This window comes from Dermacentor andersoni, chromosome 2 (genome assembly GCF_023375885.2).
Source record: "Dermacentor andersoni chromosome 2, qqDerAnde1_hic_scaffold, whole genome shotgun sequence".
Classification (NCBI taxonomy): domain Eukaryota; kingdom Metazoa; phylum Arthropoda; class Arachnida; order Ixodida; family Ixodidae; genus Dermacentor; species Dermacentor andersoni.
Window position 1 is genome coordinate 226,054,169 of NC_092815.1, and position 21,646 is coordinate 226,075,814.

At 47.5% G+C, this 21,646-nt stretch overlaps 1 protein-coding gene and 1 pseudogene across 2 annotated transcripts in view; one reads left to right on the plus strand and one right to left on the minus strand.

Moving 5' to 3' along the window:
* LOC126539981 (dual oxidase maturation factor 1-like) overlaps positions 1-21,646 on the plus strand; it is a 229,305-nt gene that overhangs the window by 198,545 nt on the left and 9,114 nt on the right. For both annotated transcript variants that reach the window (XM_050186808.2, XM_050186806.2), the window contains 2 exons: positions 5,394-5,619; positions 10,221-10,518. In XM_050186808.2, coding sequence (XP_050042765.1) covers positions 5,394-5,619; positions 10,221-10,518 — 524 coding nt within the window. The remainder of the gene's footprint in view (positions 1-5,393; positions 5,620-10,220; positions 10,519-21,646) is intronic.
* Positions 16,535-18,803, minus strand: LOC126539983 (uncharacterized; annotated as a pseudogene).

The window sequence follows — 21,646 nt, forward strand, 5'->3', positions numbered from 1 at the left end:
CAGTGGTCTCTAGAAGAATCACTTCGTCTTCTTCATCAAACTCAAAGCGCACTTACCGAACTATAGCTGCTCGGCAGATGTAGCAGACAGAATCTTATGTTGCAGCAACCACTTACATGCTAAGTCGTTCACCCAAGAGCTCACACTGCAGAAGGCTTCTGGCACCATCTGCTACAGCGGAACCCAGGCTTCTCGGGGCAGACGGCAGAAGAAACTGCGCACCCTCCTTTTTTTGCTTTACGAATTGCACACTAACCCTTTTGATGTTCTTTTCTTTCTCCCTTTTCGGACTGTGCGCATGGCTTGATAAATGGAATCTCGCTGTTTTGTCTCAGTACAGGCAAAGTCGCGTAATTTTTACGGGAAAGAATGCTTGAATATAACCGACACTTCTTACAGTTTGGTTAAAGATTCAACATGTGGACAATACAACGCGCAGCGAAAGCCCGTGAACAAAATGCGGCAGAAAATTGTGGGATTTTACGTACGAAAATCACGATTTGATTATGAGCCACGCCATAGAGTAAGGGTCTCCGGAAATTTGGACCGCCTGGGGCTTTTTAACGTGCATTTAAATATAAGTGCGCGGGTGTTTTCGCATGTGGCCCCCATCGAAATCCGACCGCCGTGGCCGGGATTAGATCCCGCCACCTCGTGCAAAGCAGCCCAACACCATATTCACTAAGCTACCGCTTAACGAAATCACAGGGGGCAAGGAAAGCGACCAATTTAGGCTCTGTTCAGGAACAGGAACACTCACACACATAATGTGGGATTGCACCGCGCTCCCATTCTCTCATCCCCCCCGTCAGCATCGAGGCTGACTGGACAGCCTGGCTCTGTTCCGGGGACGTCGACCGACAGCTTGAACTGGTGGACTGGGCGGAGAAGGCCAAGCAGGCTCAGGGCCTTACTTGAGCCCAATCCCTCAGCCACGTCCACCTTTACCCTTCCCCCTTTCAATAAAGTTTTTCACCACCACCTAAGCTACCGCAGCGGCTAAAATGCGGCACGTACAGCGAAGGACAAGATCTCCGGTACCGAATTCGCTGCGCTGCGTACAAGCGGCGCGGTGGTGGTGAATCTCGCAAGCTGTCTTAGCCCAGTGAAACGATGAAAGCATATATATTGGCAATGATTGCTAGGCGGGACGTCCTTTTTTGCCGGCTCTGCTTTTTAAGCCATTAGGTAAGGTGTACTTCAGAAGCAAAAACGAAACACGACAACCACATGCCTACTTTTCCGATCAACACCGTCTGCTCGTGATAGTCATTGTGCTTCTCTTGTTGGAATGCGTGGCGTGTTAACTGTTTCACCTCTAGGAGTATATAGGCTAGCTGCAGGCTCCAGTTCCCGTTTGTGAAGGATTGTGGCATGACGTACCGCTTCCCATTTTACAGCTGCCAGCGAGGTCAAAACTGGGTTGCCCTTTACTGGTGTCCAGCATGCCGATGACGACGGCCGTCGTCAAACCACCTCCTCATCCGCATGTTTAACCATCACCATAAGTGAAGGCAAAAGAAATTATGCAAATTCTGCGGACACGTGGAATGTATGTGAAGCGAGGCTTTTGTGTTGAGGTTATTTTTACCTGTCGGCACAAGACAGTTTAGTGTCATGTGAGATGGTGGCTGCTCCTCTTCGCTTTGTAAAACAGTACACGTGAGTTAAACAAGCTGAAACACGCAAGAAAATAAAATGTCGATAAACGCCGAATAGCACTCTTCACAAAATATTCAAGTTGTACCCTGTAAAAATTTTCACATCCTTAAGGCTCTTGTCACACGGGTACCACCCCGAGCGTTAGGGCCTTACAAAAAGTTACAGCGGCGTTTCACACGGTGAACGCGCGCGACGTGCAAGCGTATGATGGCGCACACGACACTATCGGCTCTCGGTGCTCCTAGACGCCTGCACTGACAAACACTGAAAAGGCCTGAGACAAACGCCGCCCATTTGACGAGCTGGCTTCGCGCGTAACATTCATAGAGGACGACAACGGAGCTCTAAATATACGGGCGATGACAAAGGACGTAGTTGAACAACTATCCAATCATTCTGGCAGTCTTGGGTGCACAGAAATGTTCAACCGAACAGACTGGTGGGCTAGTCAGTATTGCAAGTTAATAGTGCTTAGCGCAAACGCCTCTCTTGTGTCGTGCTTTTCTTTGCCCTATAAATGTTAACAGAAATATCTGACCGGAGAATTTCACAGGGATGGATATGAGACTCTCGTGTCAGATATTTCTGTGCGCCCAAGGCTGCCAGAATGATTGCATAGCTTTCAACTAAGTCTTTTCTCATCGCACGTCTATTTAGAGCTCCGTTGTCAGCTGCCATAAATTGTTGCAAGGCCCTAACGGGAAAAGTGTTACCAGTGCGACAAGAAAGATCCCTTAAGAGGAAGCTTTAGCTCGGGCCCAACTCCGACGCGGCCTATTCAAATACATGTAAAAACGCAAAAACGTTTTTATGAGATAACCCCTGGACCGATTTTGATGAAATTTGTTGCATTTGAAAGAAAAAAATAAATTCTAGTGACTGTTGGAAGCGGAATTTTGATTTAGGGCTTGAATTTTCTTAAAACGATTTTTCAAATATTTGACCGTTTGAAAAAAATAGAAGCACGAAGTTTACAAATTCATAGCTCTGCATCAAGAACTGATATCGCGGTTCTGTAAACGGCATCCATTAGATCATTCAAAGCGGACAAATGCAATATGTCATTTTACATCTTACGTGAATTTGTTACGTTGGTTACAACGGTTTTGCAAAAGTTGTATTTCCCTATGATTAATTTTTTTTATATTCATGTGTAACACATCAATTTTGTCCGCTTTAGATGTATTATTAGATGCAATTCACAGAATTGTATTATCATTTCTAGTGGTTGAGTTACAGAGTTGTAAACTTGATAGTTTCGTTTTTTGAAACTTTTCAAATTTTGCCCATCTTTAATAAAAAATTGACGACCTTAATCAAAAAATCGAAACCAACAGTCACTAGATTTTAAGTTTTTCTTTTAAATGCAGCATACCCCGTCAAATTTGGTGCAGTGGTCGCCGAGAAAAACGAATTCTCCTTTTACATGTATTTAGATAGGAGCACCCGAGCTAAAGCTTCCTCTTAAGGTTGTAAGCAGTTTTACAGTGTGGCACATGGTGTGTCACAAGCAACACATACAGCATAAATAATAATCACGCCATGTGCATGTAACCGCGCTGAAACGGCACAGAGACACTTATAACAGTGGAAATAATGATAGTTTTCAGAAAATAATGGAAGCTGAATCACACACTCGCTGAGAACCGGTTGCGCGCCAGCGCGTTCTCGGCGCTGGGAGACAACGTGACGGCGTGTACATGTATGGCCGCTACGGATGCGCTCTTTAGTGGCTACGTTCTAAGCGAAATCACGCTATCGAAGAACAAGCACTTCCCGAACATTGCAACATATAATCGTATTCAACATTTGCTCACCTTTAATGAAGCCAGTAGCTTTCTACAAACGTATTCGCTTACATCGGTAAGATCGTCGATGGTTTCTTGTGCAATATGTTTTAACAATATTTGCATAGGGATTATGTGGACCCTCGTGGCGCGCCACGGAGAGCGTCGTTCATTCTGTCGCGGTATAGCGCGACGCGATGCTCGGCGAAGCACTGCTGCCGGCACGAGCGCGGCAGGCGGCCGTGCCGCGCGTTGAGCACCTTGCGGCGGTGTTTCTTCTGCTGCCGACGCGCCGCTTCTGAGACACAGAGGCGCTGCATTACGAGACGCCCGGTGGAGCCCGGTAGCTGGCAGGACGTAAACGGCCGATGTTTCCAGCCACCTTGAGTGGCTATATGTCTATAAGACCTTCTAGACTCTAAAAAAAAAAAAAAAAAAATATGAACAGAGTTTAATTGAAAGCAATGTTTGGCACAGGCATGACATATTAGGAACTAATTTCACCCACAAACTTTTTTTATCGGCAGTCATGTGTCTAAAGTGTCGCGTGCTTATACTGTCGTGTAGTAGTGACCTTCGAACGATAGGCATTATCTTGCGATACTGAGCATTTAGGCCAAGCTGTCAAGGTTGAACAATGGCCGTGAGGGAGTGTTTCACGTCGGGGCGGCAACAGCGATGAGAACGGATGCAGTCACAGCGTCGGCGATGAAGACGGTTGGGGCGGCGACCTTGGAAAGCTGCGCGTTCCGGATTTCACTCGACCTACTCGCGGTCGGGTGGAATACCCCGTGGCCCTGGCGCATCTTCGTCAAAATTGCAGGCTGTCGCACACGCCACAGCGAGGGTTGCTTAGTTCCGCCTTTACTCACGGCCACACACTGGGGAGTGGCAGGTTGTTTCGCGAGGGGGGCGATTTGCATGACATTCTAGGCATGGGTAGTGGTGCGTGCATGCCAGAGCAAAAATCACCGTGCAGTTCGCTTAGAGTGCTGCGCAACATGTACAAGCAAGGAAAATGTGGACAACAGAACACAACGCAATTATGTCCTAACCGGAGCAGGCGTTCCTTTCATAGAGTACATTATCTCTAGCTTACAGCGGACTGTTTATAAGGTAGCTGTCGCTAGAGTTGGCTTACGTTGTCACTTGTATAGGTGCCGACACCAAGTGGAGATCCGCGAACTTAAGTTCCACTTCGAGAATGCCTACTTTCTTTAGTAATCAAAAGCTTACTGCAATTTGTATGGCCAACAAAAGTAGGAAATTTATTTCGCGTATTTGTGTAGTACTTCGCTATCGCTATCAATGCTCCGCCTTTCGAGTGAAACTGCAGATTTTGTTTTTAATCTTTAGCAAACTGCAGAGGCACTGAGTATTGATAAGTGCTTTGAGTCTGAGCGCACGCGAGGTGCTTTGAATTTACTGGGCGAAGGAGGCTCACGCTATATCTGGCAGCAAAAAGTTGCCTATGGTTACAAACAATGTTAGTATTGATAACGACTACAGCATTGCGTGCTCAAAAGGCTGCCTGCAGTAACCCTTTCGAAAAATGTTAACGATCAGAGTTCTCAATACGAAGTCTCCGAGTGCAGAAGTGAATTGAATTTGGGGGTGTTACGGGCCGAAACCGCGGTTTGATTATGAGGCACGCCATAGTGGGTGACTCCGAATTAATTTTGACCGCCAGGCGATCTTTACCGTGCCCCCAACGTACGCAAAACGAGCGTTTTTGCATTTCGCCCCCATCGGAATGTGGCCGCCGCGGCAGCGATTTGATCTCACGACCGCGTACTTATAGCAGCGCAACACCGTAGCTGCTAAGCCATGTTCCGAATGGTGCATCGCTGGGCTCTTCAGGCGAGCTAACGAATTAGTGGGCAGAGCAGACTAGACATTTTCTGCGCAATGTGGCACAACTTCCTTTTGTCCACTTCTGCACAGGTCCTTTTCGGCGGAACGGCTTCCTGCGCTGCTGGGCGTGCATGTCGGTCTGTACTCGGTGAACGTGACGTACGTGGTCGAAGCCGGAAGCAACAGCAGTGCCGACATTCGCTTCAACGAAGAGTTTGCGTGGCCGAAGCCAACATCGCTGCGCAAGGAATACCACGAGGCGCTTGTCAAGGGCCTGCCTTTCCCGATCCTCACGGTGCTGGACTACTTGAGTCAGGTGAGCGCGTTCAGGATTGGCGCCTTGCGTCCTTCAACGCGCGTCAGTGTGTTTCGCGGTCAACTACTCGGCTTTGGTGAGAACGAGCGATTTCTACTAAAGCAATCTGTGTCTATGCACTACTAGTAGCGATTGAGTCAGCGCAATTGCTCTGCTATCTCTAGTTTGAGTTTTTCGATACGGAGGTATGCCGTAAATAAGGGCGTCGCCTGTCCGCAGCGTCAACTGGTAGCGCAGTGCCCTGTCCCCATTTGCTATAGATGGGTTGAGGTGAGTGCGCCGTCAAGTTTGCACACTATCTCGCCGTGGCGTCACCAATTTTTACGCTATTAGCGGCGCTTCAGTTAGTTTTCTTCTTACTGCAGATTGTTGAATACAATGTATTAGAAAGAGAAAAATACTGAATTAGGCGAGTTTTGAGAACTTGCGTTGCAGCACCACGGCACAAATACGACAAAGCACTTCAAAATTCATGAAAACACGCTGACCTAATGGCCCTCTAGTTGCGGCGCGTCATTCAACGAATTCGAGCCCGGGCTTCATTTTTTCTCTAATAGTAATCAACTTGTTACAGGACAATTAACGACAACGTAGTTATGCAAGCCTAATTCATTAGTCTAAACTGATTTGGTGCAGTGTCCTTTTAAGCAAAGCAGCTCCAATCTATTCGGCACGTGTCCCTTTCGCCCTCACTTTTTTAACACACCAAGTTACGTAGCGTTCTATCAGAGCTTAAAAGGAAGCTTTAGCTCTTGCCCAACTCTCACGCGGCCTATTCAAATACATGTAAAACGCATAAACGCTTTCCTGAGAAAAACCCCTGGACCGATAATAATGAAATTTGGTGGATTTGAGAGAGAAAGCTAAATTCTAATGACTGTTGAAAGAGTAAGTTTGATTTACGGCTTGAGTTTTGTTGAACAAATTTTAAAGAATTCACATGTCTGAAAAAAAGAAATAGACGCACGCAGTTTAAAAATAATAGTTCTGCTTCAAGAACAAATATCTCGGTTCTGTAAACGGAATTTATTATATCACTCAAGGGGCACAAATTTGATATGCGAATTTACATCTTGCGTGAATTCGTTACCTTATATTACTTAATATATTTAGATTCAATTGTAACATATCAATTTTGTCCGCTTCAGATGAACTATCAAATGCAATTGACAGAATTACTATATCACGTTTTCTTGCTGAGTTAGAGTTGTAGACTTGATAGTTTCGTTTTCTAAAAATTACGATTTTGCTATTTGTTTATAAAAATTGACAACGTAAATAAAATTTTTTATACCAACAGCTAGTACATTCCAAGCTTGTCTTCTAAATGCAAGAAACCTCGTCAAATTTGGTGCAGTGGTTGCCGAGAAAAACGAATTCTCCTTTTAAGTGCATTTGGATAGGAGCACCCAAGCTAAAGCTTCCTCTTAAGTGCAAAGGTGTTGCGAGGCTGTCAGTTCAATAAACATGCAACTTCAGAAATACTCGGCATGCAGTATAAGTATGCGGTGCAGTTAAAACCCTGCCCATAAACTACCGCGAGTAGAAAACATTTTGACCAAGCTAACGCCGCAAATTGCGTCGTGAATTGCTTCAGAAAAAAAAAGAGCAAAGCTACTGCGCTTTGTTGAACACGTGGCAGATTTCGTGTACATATTTCTATCATAGAAAACAACCATAATTACTTTTCTGGTCTGGGAGCGATAAGCGCAGACAGTACAGGCTGACCAGTAGCTAAGAACACACATAAATAGTTGTGGATGTATAAAATGTCACTCACATATTTACAATCTCACATCATGAACAAGTAACCTTGCGCAACAAAGAGGACAGCGGAACAGACGAGCAGTTTTGTATGAGACAAATTTTATATAGGAAAGTTGTAGTGAGACAAGAGCAATTATTTAAAAGTTTTCTAAAAAAACAGATAAGCATATCAGAGTGCCGAAGCTCACTCAAAGATGATGTTACGACTTTTTCTATTTGCTGGGAAAGCATAAACGACGTTTACTGAAAGATGCCGAATTCAGAGCACTTTATGGGCCGGGAACTACTAAGACAGAAATCTGACACAGCTGATGAAGATGCAAGATTAGAAAGTTTAGACTTGCAAGGTAACAGGTTTGAACCACCGTCCTTTCCGTTTCTTGCATGTCTTCTACGCTTAAGAGGAAGATATTAAAGTGCGTGTAATAGGCAGAAATGTTCTCGGTAGAAAAATGCTGAAACCATTTCAGTGGCATTGAAGAGGCAACTTTTATCGGCTGTCAAAAGTGCGCAGAATACTGATTTAGGGGCTCTAATTGTTTATAAATATTTTTAAAAATCCATAACACTTCAGCACAAATCTACAAATTCGCAATTCCGCACCCACAACAGATATCCCAGGTATGAAAGTCATTCTTGTATTTAAAATGCACCGGAGTGGTATGTAAAATTACAGCTTATAAGGAATCCTTGCACTGTCTATACGGTTGTGCGAAAGTCCAATTCATATCCCACCCTCACACGTGATATATTTAAGAAAAATGCATAATAGATAATGTTTTTATAGCTTTAGAATCGCAGAGGTGTAGTTTACAGAATTGTGATATCGTTTTCATTGCTTAATTATACAGTTTCAAACCTGATTCTTTTGTACTTAAATTTAGGTGCACGTTAAAGAACTCCCGGTGGTAAAAATTTCCGGAGTCCTCCACTACGGCGTGCCTCATAATCATATCGTTGTTTTGGAGCGTAAGACCCCATAATTTAGGCCTGCTTCTTTTTTTCTTTCCATTTTGTGATAGTCGATAAGTTTTGTGGATTATCTAAATAAATATTTCTTTTTGAGGGTAGCGCTTAACTTTTGATTTCGAGAAATAAAACTTGGTTCGTCATCCTGGTCCTGCGAAAGTGGATGTCAAGCGAAGCTGTTGAAAACCACCACTACAACTGCTGAAAGGGGTATGCAATGCTTTATTGCTCTAGAGTAATGGTAGGAATAGTAAGTTAGAGCAGTTGTAGTAATGGTAATTATCGCAGTGCGCCGCCGGTTGTCGTTTTGCCGTCTTTTTTCCCTTTGTGCTCTTCGTATTCACACTGCTCTTTGGGACTCCTAACTATGCGTTGCGTACCTCTAACAGGGAGAGGCCTTCGTCCTGCAGTGGACATAGAATAGGCTGATGATGATGATGATCGGGACCCATAGAGGTGCTGCGCCAACATTGAAATCATTTGCTAGGCTGGTTCTTTTATATAGGAGAGGCTATAGTGACGTCACTACCCATGTCGCAAGCTGCCGTCGCCGCTGCAACTTGCGCAACAGTAATCTTTACCGGAAAACGTATGCGAGGAGCGCTACGTGCTTCGCGTTGTTATCAGCAGCGCCTTATCAACGATGTGGTCTGGATGGTTCTTTTGTGCATGTTCTTTATTGAAACGAATGATGCGCTCTATGCTGTATGCGTGAGACCAAAGAATATGAGCACTTTTCGCTTCAATCGCTAAAGGAGGAGGAGGAACAAACCTTTATTTGAACCAGCAGTATAGTTGGCTGGGTTCAGGCCTCCCAGGTGGGGACGTCGATGTCTTTCCTCTTCGCCGCCTCGCAGGCTTGCTGTGTAGCCCAGGGTTGGTCGTCGAGGTAGAAGCTACGCAGGGCGGCGTGCCATCTCGACGAGAGGGTCTGTCACAGCATCAATTGTCGGATATTAGCGTTTGCATTGCCTTAGCATGTGGGGAAGGGATGCTGCCTGAGTCTTACAGATCTTGGAGGTGTTACTAGGGTAGATGTCGCAATAGATACTGTGGTAATGTGTTAGTGAGGAATACGTGTTTGTCTAACAGGCGAAGGGTGGTTGTCTGTGCTCTGTTTAGCTTGTGATGAGGGAGAGGGAAGGTGAAGGTTTTCTTTTTTTTTTCGAGAGGACGCGCCGCCAGAAATCCTGATCAACTAGAGGCTAGCAGTTTAGCTTTAAAACCTAATTAAAATTGGCGCAGTGGGTGTCGCGAAAAGAGATCACACCTTTCCAATGAATTGAGATGGCACCTTCTGAGGGCTCACAGAAATGCACGATAGTACCTGTATTCTGCCCTCGTACCATACTCGCGTTTTTTCTGCGTAAAAATGCGGCGCGAGACAGCTGTGAGCAAAAGCTGCACTAAGTAACCTTATTTGTAGCATTGCTGATCCTCCTACCGTTTCAACGCATGACGCCCAAAATTACCGCAACCATGAAAATGCCTCCCTGAAGGTGCAGAACGCAGGACTTGTCTTACATGGTAGGCTTGCCCACTAAACACGACAGGTGAATCGACGAACGCAGAATGAAGAGACTTAAAGCGATTACTTTCGACGACTTTATTGGCATGGAGCACACATATGGCGAGCATATATTATACAGGATAGATTGCAGAAATGAGAAATCGTGCAAGTAAGGAGACGGCAATACCGCTCACATATTGCTCTAGTATTTGGTGTACCAAATCTGCTTCGATTATTTATCTACCTAGTAAGTTGATCATTCACCCTAATGCTGCACTTGTCGTACAAGGGCGTGTATGTTTTGTCACCCCCCCCCGTGGTGTGATGTCTTTTCTGGCGAAACGTGGTTTCGCAGCCGTCGTACTGGACGCAGGACGCCGGCGGGTTCCAGTGGGGCCGCTTGTACCGCCGCGCGGGCGACTGGACGCAGCTCTTCCTGTGGGCCGCGTTCGCCGCCTGGCTGCTCGCCGACGTGCTGCTGTGCGCGGTGCCCCGCTACGGCGCGTACTGCACGCAGCTCAGCGGCGCGCTGATGGTGCTCTCCGCGGTGGTGTACGGCAGCCTGCTGCCCGACATGCCGCTCGTCATCCCGCTCGAGGGACGCTTCCTGCGCCTGTCGCTCGGGTGGAACTACTGGCTGGTGCTGGTCGTCGGTGGGTGGTGCTCGTACTTTTTGGCAGAGGGTAGGCGCCGCTGTTTACGACCAGTGCGCTGCCCCCATTGTGGCAGCAGTGAACAGCGAGCGTGGCGAGTGATAATGCATTATCGGATTCATCGCTGAGACACGAGCGCGCGTGACTCAATGATGATTTTGATGATGATTTATTGGCATCCCCGTCGAAACGAGGCTGTGACAAACAGTCACCAAGCCTGCTTGAGTTACTCCGGTAAGCTATACGCGCTTTCCATTCTAGCATATTTGTGTACATCTCCTTAACCATTTCTCTCTTCCCGAAAACTTGTCTATCTACATTGTACCGCTACATATGCGTCTAAAGCACTTGGTCGTATCAATATGTTCTCTGCATTTTTTCCACCAATACTCTAAACGCCTCTCGCTTATCTCGACAGCTGAGGGGTTCATGCTACCGTCCACTATAAGTAAGAGCGGCTTGGATGGTGTGCGTTACCTGCAGGTTAACAATCGCGCTCTTTGGTCAACGCGCCTGCCTCTGACCACGTGCAAACGTTATGCGGCAGAATCGTGATCAGTATTTGACCCGTTAACGGGCAAGATATGAAGGCGTTGGCCTAGAATTATATTGTAAAATATTGTGGAGCTTCCAGTTAAGGTTAAATGTGTGGTCCAACACTGGTGTGTCGTGTTAACACCTGAAAGCTGGTAATATACCGTCTATTAGAGGTTTAGAGATGATGAGAGGGCACTAAAAGTATTTAATACTCCTTCAAACACAGAAAGACTTCGCATTCGGAACAGCTGAAACCAGAAGCGACCTTGCATGCCAAAGACCACAGTAGCCTCTCTGTTAAATACAGGCGGGAGGTGAACTGAATGATTACAATTTTTTGCCACAGCTAAGCATTTTGCCACAACCTTTTCAGGCTTTTCAATTAGGTATTTTGAAGCATTTCTGTTTGGAAAGTTAACCTTTGTTCCAGGTTACCGATTTTGTCATATGCAACAATACCTTAATTTGGGCGAGTTCATTCATCTCCACACTGTTCCTAAACCAGCGCTATGGACGAGGACAAAAAGTCCACAAAGGACAGGATGGGCGCTAAACTTCCAACTAGTGCTTATCTCAATTGACCGGCTATTTTACACGCACTGCGTATCAGGTACATATCATTATACAGAAGATTGCGCAGTTAGTTGATGCACGTGTCCAATTAACTGGAAACAAATTACACTTCTTTTTCATGCAGCGCCAAAGAAAGGCAGCTGACACGCTTATCACCATTTCCTTATACAGGGTGTCACACGTAACTTGAGCCAAGATTTTAAAAATCAAAGACACGTCGCAAGCGACTTGAACCGCACGCATACTATTCACACTGGCCTATAGTAACTCAGGCGATTTCTTGTTCTCCTCATAACTAACTCAATAATTACCTTACTTACCCAAAATTTTAATTGTTGGGTAAGGACCCCAAGTATGGTAGTGTATTTGTAGATCGGCTTGATAAAACACCGAGCGAGTTGTTTCCTGTACGATACGTCTCGCATATACTCCATTTTTTTCAAGTCGCTAAGAGAGCCCGCGAAGTATGAAATAAAGTCACGTGACAGAGCGCTTGCGCAGTGGTGTCAAGCGCGCGCTCGGCAAAGCGGGCCGTTCTCCTCGGCAGCGCTCGGCCACCTGCGTGCACGTGCGCCGCCGTACCCGAGACGGGAGGCGCCGGCGCCTGCATCAGCGCCGCTTTTCCGTCGCCAGTCGCCATGCAGCGGTCCTCGTCCGCCGAGCGCACGCACGATACCACTGCGCAAGTGCTCCGGCACGTGACTTGTTTTTGTTTTTTTAATATTTCGCGGGCTGCCTTTGCAACCCGGAAAAAAAGAACTACGTTAGACGTTCCTTACACGAAGCAACTCAATCGGGGGTCTCTGAAGGTGCTCTACAAATCTGCGTGTCATACTTGGGGTCCCAAGCCAGTAATTAAAATTGGGTGATTAAACCAAATTAATTAGTTATGGGGAAAACAATGCATTCCCTGATACTATAGGCTAATGCGAATAGTATGCTTTGGTTGAATTCGCTTCCGACGGGCCTTTCAATTCTGAAGCTTCGGCTCAATTTGTGTGGGACACACTGTATAATACCAGTCAGCCACTTCACATTTTGTCTTGGTGTTGGCTTTGCTTAAAAAACTGTGTTAGCAAAGATGGGTATACATGCGCAATTTATGCGTCGTTCTGCCAAGCGGCTGCCGTGTCCTTTTCGAACGTCATTATTGTGCTGCCATGCCATCTCGTTGAAGCAGTAGCCGGTCTGCCCTGTATAAACGCGCCTACAACCTCGGGATATTTCTCACACAACATTGGGCATGCACGTAGTGTATATGGTCTGGTGGTGAGGCTCGCATTGTATGCTTTTCGGGTTCTTCTGAAGATTGCACAGAGTTGACATCTTTCACAGTGCGGAAAACACTACATTTTAATTCTGTCCTTTTGCAACTTTTTTGAGATTCTGTGATACCTTATGGAGGTATCGCATCACATGTGCACGTATTTTTCACATTATTTTGTTTGACATTTCTTTTTCTGTTTTATTTTTGAAGTAATGTTTCTCAAAAAGGCGAAATAATGGATGCTCGTAAACCTGCATACTTCATTGTCTCCACTTGGAAAAAATTAAGGCAAAATAGGCTCAGTCTGTTTTTATTTTATTTTGTTTTTATTTATTCAGCATTAATTTAGACACAGTGAAGCTCTTGGATGCCAAGGCTAAAGGCAGAGCAATGTCTGCCCGACTAAGGCCCTGTCACCCATATATTGCTCAAAGGTGGTTCAATGACTTTCGTAACGTTGCTTAAGGCTCGTGGAAGCTAAGCCCCTTTTTATCAATTTAGAATAACCACTATCGAAAGGCAGCCCCGCACGAGCGTCCGCGTGTTTGGTGTTTTGCGACACCGGGGACCCCAGCACATAAGGATCGGACCCTCCCACGCTTCTACGCGTTCAGCTTAGCCATGTCCAGAAACAAGGAGATTGTGGAGGTTGAGCCCCATTGGCCTCGGCTTCACGTAGACGGCATCCCATGACTGACCCTACCGGGGGGAAATCAGTAGTTGCATGTTCCTATGCCGCTCTCCAATTTCGTTTCTCTCTCACTTTTAATACTTCCTGTCTTTTTTCTTCTGCATTACTCACGATTATCTAGGCAGTGAGGGTTAACCTTGCGTGACTAGCCAACCTAGGGTATGCCATATTCGGTTATGGTGGTAACGTACAGCTAGCGTTTGCAGGATCTGTTTCACAGGTGCTGCAGCGTCTCCTTGCAGGGCTCTGTGGTGGGCGGCTGGCATTACTGCCGAAAAATACTTTCTTATGGCTGGTTCCTTCCCTCCACTACTTGATCACTTGCAGTAGAGGGGGCAACGATGAAATCTTCGAGTTTTCTGGTCCTCCAAAAAGAATACTTCCATGATATAATGTCATCCACTCTGAAAAACCAGGAGTACAAGTACGAGCAATCTCACTTTTTCTTCTTTCAAGATCTCTAACTCAGGCACTTCTACCAACTCATGAAGCATCAAAGATGGCTCGTGGCCATCTCCTGTTGTAACTCCGCGATAAAAAGCGACACGAGAAACTGTCTAATTTAGTGTCATTTCTAGATGTTCCAGTGACACTGACCCCGCACCGAACAATGAACACAGTCCGTGCCGTCGTTTCCGATGCTGAGCTAATGGAGCAGACTGAAGTCGAACTACTAGAGCGCTGAAGTGATAGAACGTCAAGAGAATCAAGGTGAGGCATGACAGAAAAGTGATTGAAACTAAGCACCTAATTTTAACTTTCGGATCAAGTATGCTGCCTGAGACAATTGAGGCATGGTACATATGATGCGAGATCGGAAGAATTGGGGATAAGAGTTAATGGAGAATACCTTAGTAACTTGCGATTCGCTGATGAAATTGCCTTGCTTAGTAACTCAGGAGACCAATTGCAATGCATGCTCACTGACCTGGAGAGGCAAAGCAGAAGAGTGGGTCTAAAAATTAATCTGCAGAAAACTAAAGTAATGTTTTCCAGTTTCGGAAGAGAACAGCAGTTTGCAAGAGGTAGCGAGGCACTGGAAGTGGTAAGGGAATACATCTACTTAGGGCCGGTAGTGACCGCAGATCTGGATCATGAGACTGAAATAATCAGAATAACAATGGGCTGAGGTGCGTTTCGCTGGCATTCACCTGATCACGAACAGCAGGTTGCCACTATCCCTCAAGAGAAAAGTGTATAACAGCTGTGTCTTACCAGTACCCACGTACGGGGCAGAAACCTGGAGGCTTACCAAAAGAGTTCTACTTAAATTGAGGACGACGCAACCGCCTATGGAAAGAAGAATGATGGGTGTAACGTAAAGGGATAAGAGCAGATTGGGTGAGGGAACAAACGCGAGTTAATGACATCTTAGTTGAAATCAAGAAAAAAAATGGGCATGGGCAGGACATGTAATGAGGAGGGAAGATAACCGATGGTCATTAAGGGTTACGGACAGGATTTCAAGGGAAGGGAAGCGGAGCAGGGGGCGGCAGAAGCTAGGTGGGCGGATGAGATTAAGAAGTTTACAGGGACGACATGGCCACAATTAGTACATGACCGAGGTTGTCGGAGAAGTATGGGAGAGGTTTTTGCCCTGCAGTGGGCGTAACCAGGCTGATGATGATGATGATGACATAGGATGCGGGTCAGACCGTGCGTACCCAATTCTCTGCGATGCTTTAAATGCCGAAGATTCGGCCACAGAACTGCTGAGGCCCACAAACATGTGCCAAGTGTAGTGCCAACGAGCATCCATCTGAATCCTGTGAAAACTCTCCACACTGTGTCAACTGCGATGGGGAGCACGCCACCTACTCGCGGTCCTGTCCATCATGAAAAACGAAACAGAAATAATAACTCTTAAGGTAAAAGGGAACATGTGATTCAATGAGGCAAGTGTCATACCTGCCAAAGAACAACTTTGCCGAAGTGGCGTGTGGCGCTTCCGGTGTATGGCGTGGGTGGAAGTGGGTGGCGCTTCCGGTTGCTGTTCGGCCATAGCCTCCTATATTTTTTCATGCCCACTGTTAGATATGCGGCTGTTTCTGAGCCCCCTTCGAGTTCCCCAGACCTTATCGAATCGCACCACAGCTAATTCAGAAGCGCAGAAGCACGGATGCCACGTTCCAGAGGCGCGCACGGGCAAACAAGTTGAGGGCCCCCACTTCGTACGCCGCCGGTTGGGCTATTGAATGCTTGACTCTGCTAAAAAGCGAAGGGATAGCTCGGCATTGTGGCAAGTAAATTGGGTCCCGAAGCAAGACGGCTGTAATGCGCCGTGACAACAAGACGGCTGTAATGCACCGTGACAACAAGACGGCTGTGATGTACCGGGAAGGCCTGGCAGCGTCTCACCGGCCGCCTTTGAAGAGAGCATTGCACCACAGCAAGGCAAGACCGCGGGGAGCCGCCGGGTGTGACACCACCGCACGGGTGCCTACCATTGGCCGAACATGACGCGCCTTCCAGAGATCGAAGGGCTTAAAAGACGCAGACCGAGAGCATCCCAGAGATTCCAGAGCATTCCCGGATTCACCTCTCTCGAACTTCTTGCGCCTGGCCGCAGCGTCCGAGTTGCTGCCGCCCCGTAATGACTGTACGACTGTTCATTGACGTCTCACTGTAAATAATGTAAAATAAATCCCTCCAAGTTTGTTTTTCATCCCGAAGTCCGTCCCTCAACCCCTACACCACCCACTGACGGGAGGAAGAAAGCGCGCCGTCCGTACCGCCTAGTTCATGCGCCCGCCACCAGATCGCGCTGCCTACCCATAGCCTGTCTCAGAGCAGATGACGCGACGACGCTGCTTGCGCGCGCGCTCTCGGAGACACGCTTGGCGTTTGTATTTGACTTGGAACTATAAAATAAAATCGCACGTTGAATTGGTGTTTCTGGAGAATGTGCATCGGAAGCAAGCAACGCAAAACATGTTGTGGAGCGCCAGCCCTTCACTAAAAAGCACCGAACTGTGAGATCATATTTCACACTTTGAGGGTAATTCGTGAAGGCGGTTTTATTTCAAACACTTTAGTCAAGTCGTGTTTGTCTGCCGCCTTCATTGCGAAATTTGTGAACATTGGACAAAAATACTTTGTCAGCAATAGTTTCAGCAAGTTCTCTTGGTGTCCTGGCGTGGAGCACATCAGGGTATTGCGCTCGCGGAGTATTGCAGCCTCCACTAACAGCCTCGTTCAAAGAGTGATTCATGTGCCTTCTTGCGAGAAGAACGCTGATAAATTTCTCTAATGCGTAGAGAAGCACTAAAAGATCTTCAGATGTGTAGATGAGTCCACCGTGGTCTTGGTGCTTTATCAGCGAGTGCAAGGGCGCCGAGGCATTTGGGTTTGTTAACAGGCTGACGCACTCCACACAATCGATCTTTTTTTGTACAGTTCTTGCCAAGTAGCCGCCTACCATTGCCAATGCTGCGATATCTAGAGTAGGAAGCACAGGCTGTTCACGCTTGAGTCGCTCTGTGAGCTCCCTACATGCATCAGCGGGGAATTCCTCGCTGGTTCCTTCCCTTGTGTTTTTCTGTTGTGGCAGCGTTGACAAGCAATCGTTGCCTTCTGCTGCCATTACGTTGCGTGTACTTGACGCCGACATGATGCCAATCTTCGGAGTCTTCTCAATACCTCAGAGAACAGCTCGGGCACCCGTTTGATAATTTGAGCCTGCTGACTTCCTCAGCCAGCCATTAAGCGACTCGATTGGGTCAGAGGACATTTCCCTCGTTAAAACAAAGTGAAAGCACATCTCTTCAAGAAGATATCGAATGCAGTCAAGATGTGAACAAGTTGTCAACACCAGGCCTTCGTAAGTTTTTTTTGGTCAAGAAGTTCAACTGACATTTGAGATCGGCCAGGTAGTCGAGGAAGCTTGTTTCAAGCCAGTTTAGCCGTTCATTGCTTGTGGATTTGAACTACTTGCAGTCAGCATTGTTCTCGTGTATGTGCTGGGTACCATTGCTCACGCCCATGAGCATGAATCAGCGGTGCACGGTGTCCGTGAATTCAACCGTCGGTCTGACACCCGCGAAACTTGCGTCACATGTGTGGCCCACTTGCTCTTGCAGGAGCTTCAGTGCAGCTGTCACGGTAGGAGACCAAACTTGAATTTCTCTTTTCACGTTCCATTTTTCAATATTTGTGGGGAACACATGTTTTCTTGTTAGAAATCGAGCGGGCTCTACAAGGCTGCCTTGCTGCATTTTGTAGAGGCTCTTCAAGTGGTTCGCCGTTATTTCGCCGCCTTTTCCGATGTCACGCGACAAAAACTGCAGTCGCACGTTTTTGACTAAGTGGCACTGATCGAATGCTAGAAAAAGCTCTCGATTCGGTGTTCCTGTGTGTTCAATAGAATGCGTGAGGCTTCCGTTGCATAGAAGTTGGAACGCTAAGACATTGATCTTTTAGTTGTCGATGAAAATACGTACGCACGACGAAAAATTATGTCTTCAACTTCCTTCAGGACATGTCGCATGATTGTGTGCAGCTCGCAGCCCTTGCAATTTCTCGTGAAGAAGTAGGCCACGTGTATATTGAACGAAACTGAAAGGCCGCTGAGGACGAAGCACAGAAGTGAGTTGGCCAGCAAAGGCTCATTTGTTGTTCCTTAGGAAAGCTCCCACCATAGTCTCCTTCGCCGATGTAGGCATCCCTTTGTTTATGGTAAAGCAGCCTCTGTTTCACGGGCATTTCGTCTACAATTAACTAGCACGCTCTGGCTTGCGATGAGGGATGAGAAGCGTGCTCGGTCAGCGAGTCCGAGGCAATGCAAGTATGCGGCGCTTGCACCTCTCGCGGAGAACCGAGGCGCAAATTGAGGAGGAAGGGAGAGGGCGACGGACGGTCTCCGCGGCACCGTTACGCGGGCACGAAAAATATAGGAGGCTATGGTCCGGCCCACGCGCAGTGAGCCGCCAGCGGCGCCCCCTTGGCGGCTCCAGCTAGCGCTGCTCCGCCACCCCAGCAGAAGGGGCCACCGACCCCAGGGCCGGTAGCCTCAAAGGTCTCGTCCGACGTGTCTCGGCCTTCGCGTCAAACACAGAGCGCGTGCCCAGCGCCACTCATGAGTCGATGGACACATCAACCAGCCAGACGGTACCGCGAACGCCTAAGGAGCGGCGAGATTCTCGCGACCGCTCTAAAAAAGACAAACCTCGTGTCATGGTGCAAGGAAATTGCCCGTGAGCTAGCTCGTCTCTTGCGAGATTAACCACCGGACCAAGTATATGACGTGCAGGCCTAATGTTGTGTGCGGAATACCCTAGGGTCGTAGGTGCGTTTATACAGGGCAGACCGGCCTCTGCTTCAACGATATGGAAAGACAGCACAGTAATGACGCTCGAAAATGATACGGCAGCCGCTCCCCAGAATGAAACATAAAGTGTGAATGTTTAGCCATCTTCGCTAACACAATTTTCTAAGCAAAGGAAACGGCAACACATAATGAGAAATATATGAAGTGTATTATATAAGGAAAGCGGGCGATAAGTGTCTTAGCTGTCCTTCATTGGCACTGCATGAAAAAGGAAGTGTAATTTCCTTCCAGGTTTCTCGCCACGTGAATGAATTGACTGTAAGCTTTTGTATAATGGTGTGTGTTTGATGCGCAATGCGTATAAAAGAGCCGGACAATCGAAAAAAAAGCAGTAGTATCGCCCGAAAGGCGAAGGATCGATTTCGGTTGCAAATTAGTGGGCGGCTATGCGAAGTAAGGATAGTAGTTTTATCGGCCGTATAAAGATGTAAGCATAGTATTAAGAGTTGTCGGACGATCCCACCGCTGTTACCAGTTGTAGGAGTTGTCGGACGATCTCGCCGCTGCCACCATTTGTAAGGGTTGAAGGTCGTAGTGAGGAACTTGGGAGGAACTAGGCGTACAGGGCTTATTTACAGTATTTACAGTTGAAACATGGGATACATTTACACAGTGTAGCGTAACTCCCAAATGGAGCCCGCAAGACAAAGCATACAGCAAACGAGCACACAGCTCACGAGTACATTGACGAGCACAGAGCACGACGACAAGCACACACTAGCAGCCAACAACAGCCGCTTATAACCACTCCGTTCGACGTCATCGTTCGACGTCATCGTAGAAAGTCCTCGTCGTCGCCTTTGAGAGAAGGGGGTAGGGGTTTTACACACACACATGCCGCGCAGGTTTCAGTGCTCTCTTCTAGGGCCGACGACCTTTGCAGCGGAGTCGTCGTGGTATCCATTGTCCTGCTGCCCCGTAGTCAGATGGTCACGCCCGACCCCAGCCGGCGCCTCCAAATTCCAGAGCTGCCTCTTTCCTGTAGTCGCCACGTGTGTCGGCAGACTGTGACCAATCCTGGGGCCCCCTTCCCAAAAAGCACCCTTTTGCCAGGGTGGCTCCCCCTGCTGCTGAGAGACCATGACGACCCGGCAAATTAACCAACAATGCACGGGGCGCGAAACGTGCCCAGCCCTGCTGTCATCACCGATCCTCCAAACGCGGCGCGTGGTCGGTTAGCGTTGTCGTCCTCGCTCGTTCTCTGAAGGGCGCTGCCACCGCGGGTCGGGCGAAGCACGTGCAGCGGGCTGAGATAGCTGGCACGTTGCCACCCCGGCCGGCCATTCATAATAGGCATACTAACTAAATTAACAAGCATGGTGTCCAGAGCTTACAAGCCAACATCAACTCATCCCATTTGATGAGCGCAGACACTTTCCATCAAAAGGCTGCAGTGAGGAAAATCGGCAGCGACCAATGAATTGGCCTTCGTGCTTGCATCAACGCAAAGCACGCCAGGATAAGACAGCGCAGCGCGAACTGCGTACCCGTCGCTCATGGCCCGGGCCGGCAGGCCATGAGCGACGTGTTATCCGATCCGCATCAAGCATGCGCGCCGCATTTATAGTGCCTTCTGTCAGCAGTTTCTAACTTCCGTCTTGATAGGCCAATTATACGTGTAATCAAATCCCATGTGCTCCACGAACGTTAAACTGAGTTACCTAACAGACGCGAACACTCTAATCTACGCTAGCAGCTCTAAGCTCATGACAACGAACGGAACAAATCCGTGCCATTCGCTGCTATGTTGACAGCATAGTCGCTGTCCAATCACGATGGCGCCATGGCGTCACAGCGTTTCCATCTCCAAAGTTTGCCTCTCTACTTGCCTGCGTTTGCCACCAACGTGACTCAACATTGCCTTTCGACACGATGCCGCCAACTGGCCTCGAGCCTCCATCTCAGTACGCTCGCGACGCCATAGATACAGCCGCCAAGGCACACCAGATTGCCCAATGTCGCCTTTCTGAGTCGCAGACAAGACAGAAGTTTCTTTATGACAACCGTCATCGTGATGTCCCGTTCTCTGCCGGCGACCTCGTCCTCTTTTGGACTTCTTCACGGCGTGTGGGCCTATCGAAAAAACTGCTTTGCCGGTACTCTGGCCCTTACCACGTCGTTCCACAATTAGGTGATGTCACCTATGAAATAGCTCCAGCCAATGCTTCCCACTCGTCCACGTCATGTGATGTTGTCCACGTGGGTCGTCTCAAGCCATACCACGCGGCCGTCCTCTACCAGGCGCTAGGTCGGCGCTTTCGCCGCCGGGGGTTATGTCACGGTGCCACGAGAGCCTCAAAAAAGACGATCACCAACTAGACGAAAGAGACGACGTATGGGGCTAGCCTAAGGTTCCGCCATTCTGGTTGTACCGGCCATATCTTCTGCAGGGTAAACACGGTCCCATTTAACCTTACATATCTGCCCTTTCATCTTTTGTGGCATTTGCTGTAATGCCAAGGCCACTTACTTCTATTATAGATGGAATAAGAATGGAAACACGGACGCATTCTTGAAAATGTAAAACGATGCATTTAAAAGCAGCGAATTAAGACAGCTTCTGAAGAATATGAACTTACTGCCTGTCTATATATCTGTGTAAATGTCTGTATGTCTGTGTCCTCACTATGTTAGGAAGAGTTGTGCGTATAAAAGGACGAACAAAGGAAGAAAAAAACATGGTAGGCAGAAAGAGCGCACTTCCCTTCTATGTCGTTATCTTTCCTCTGTAACT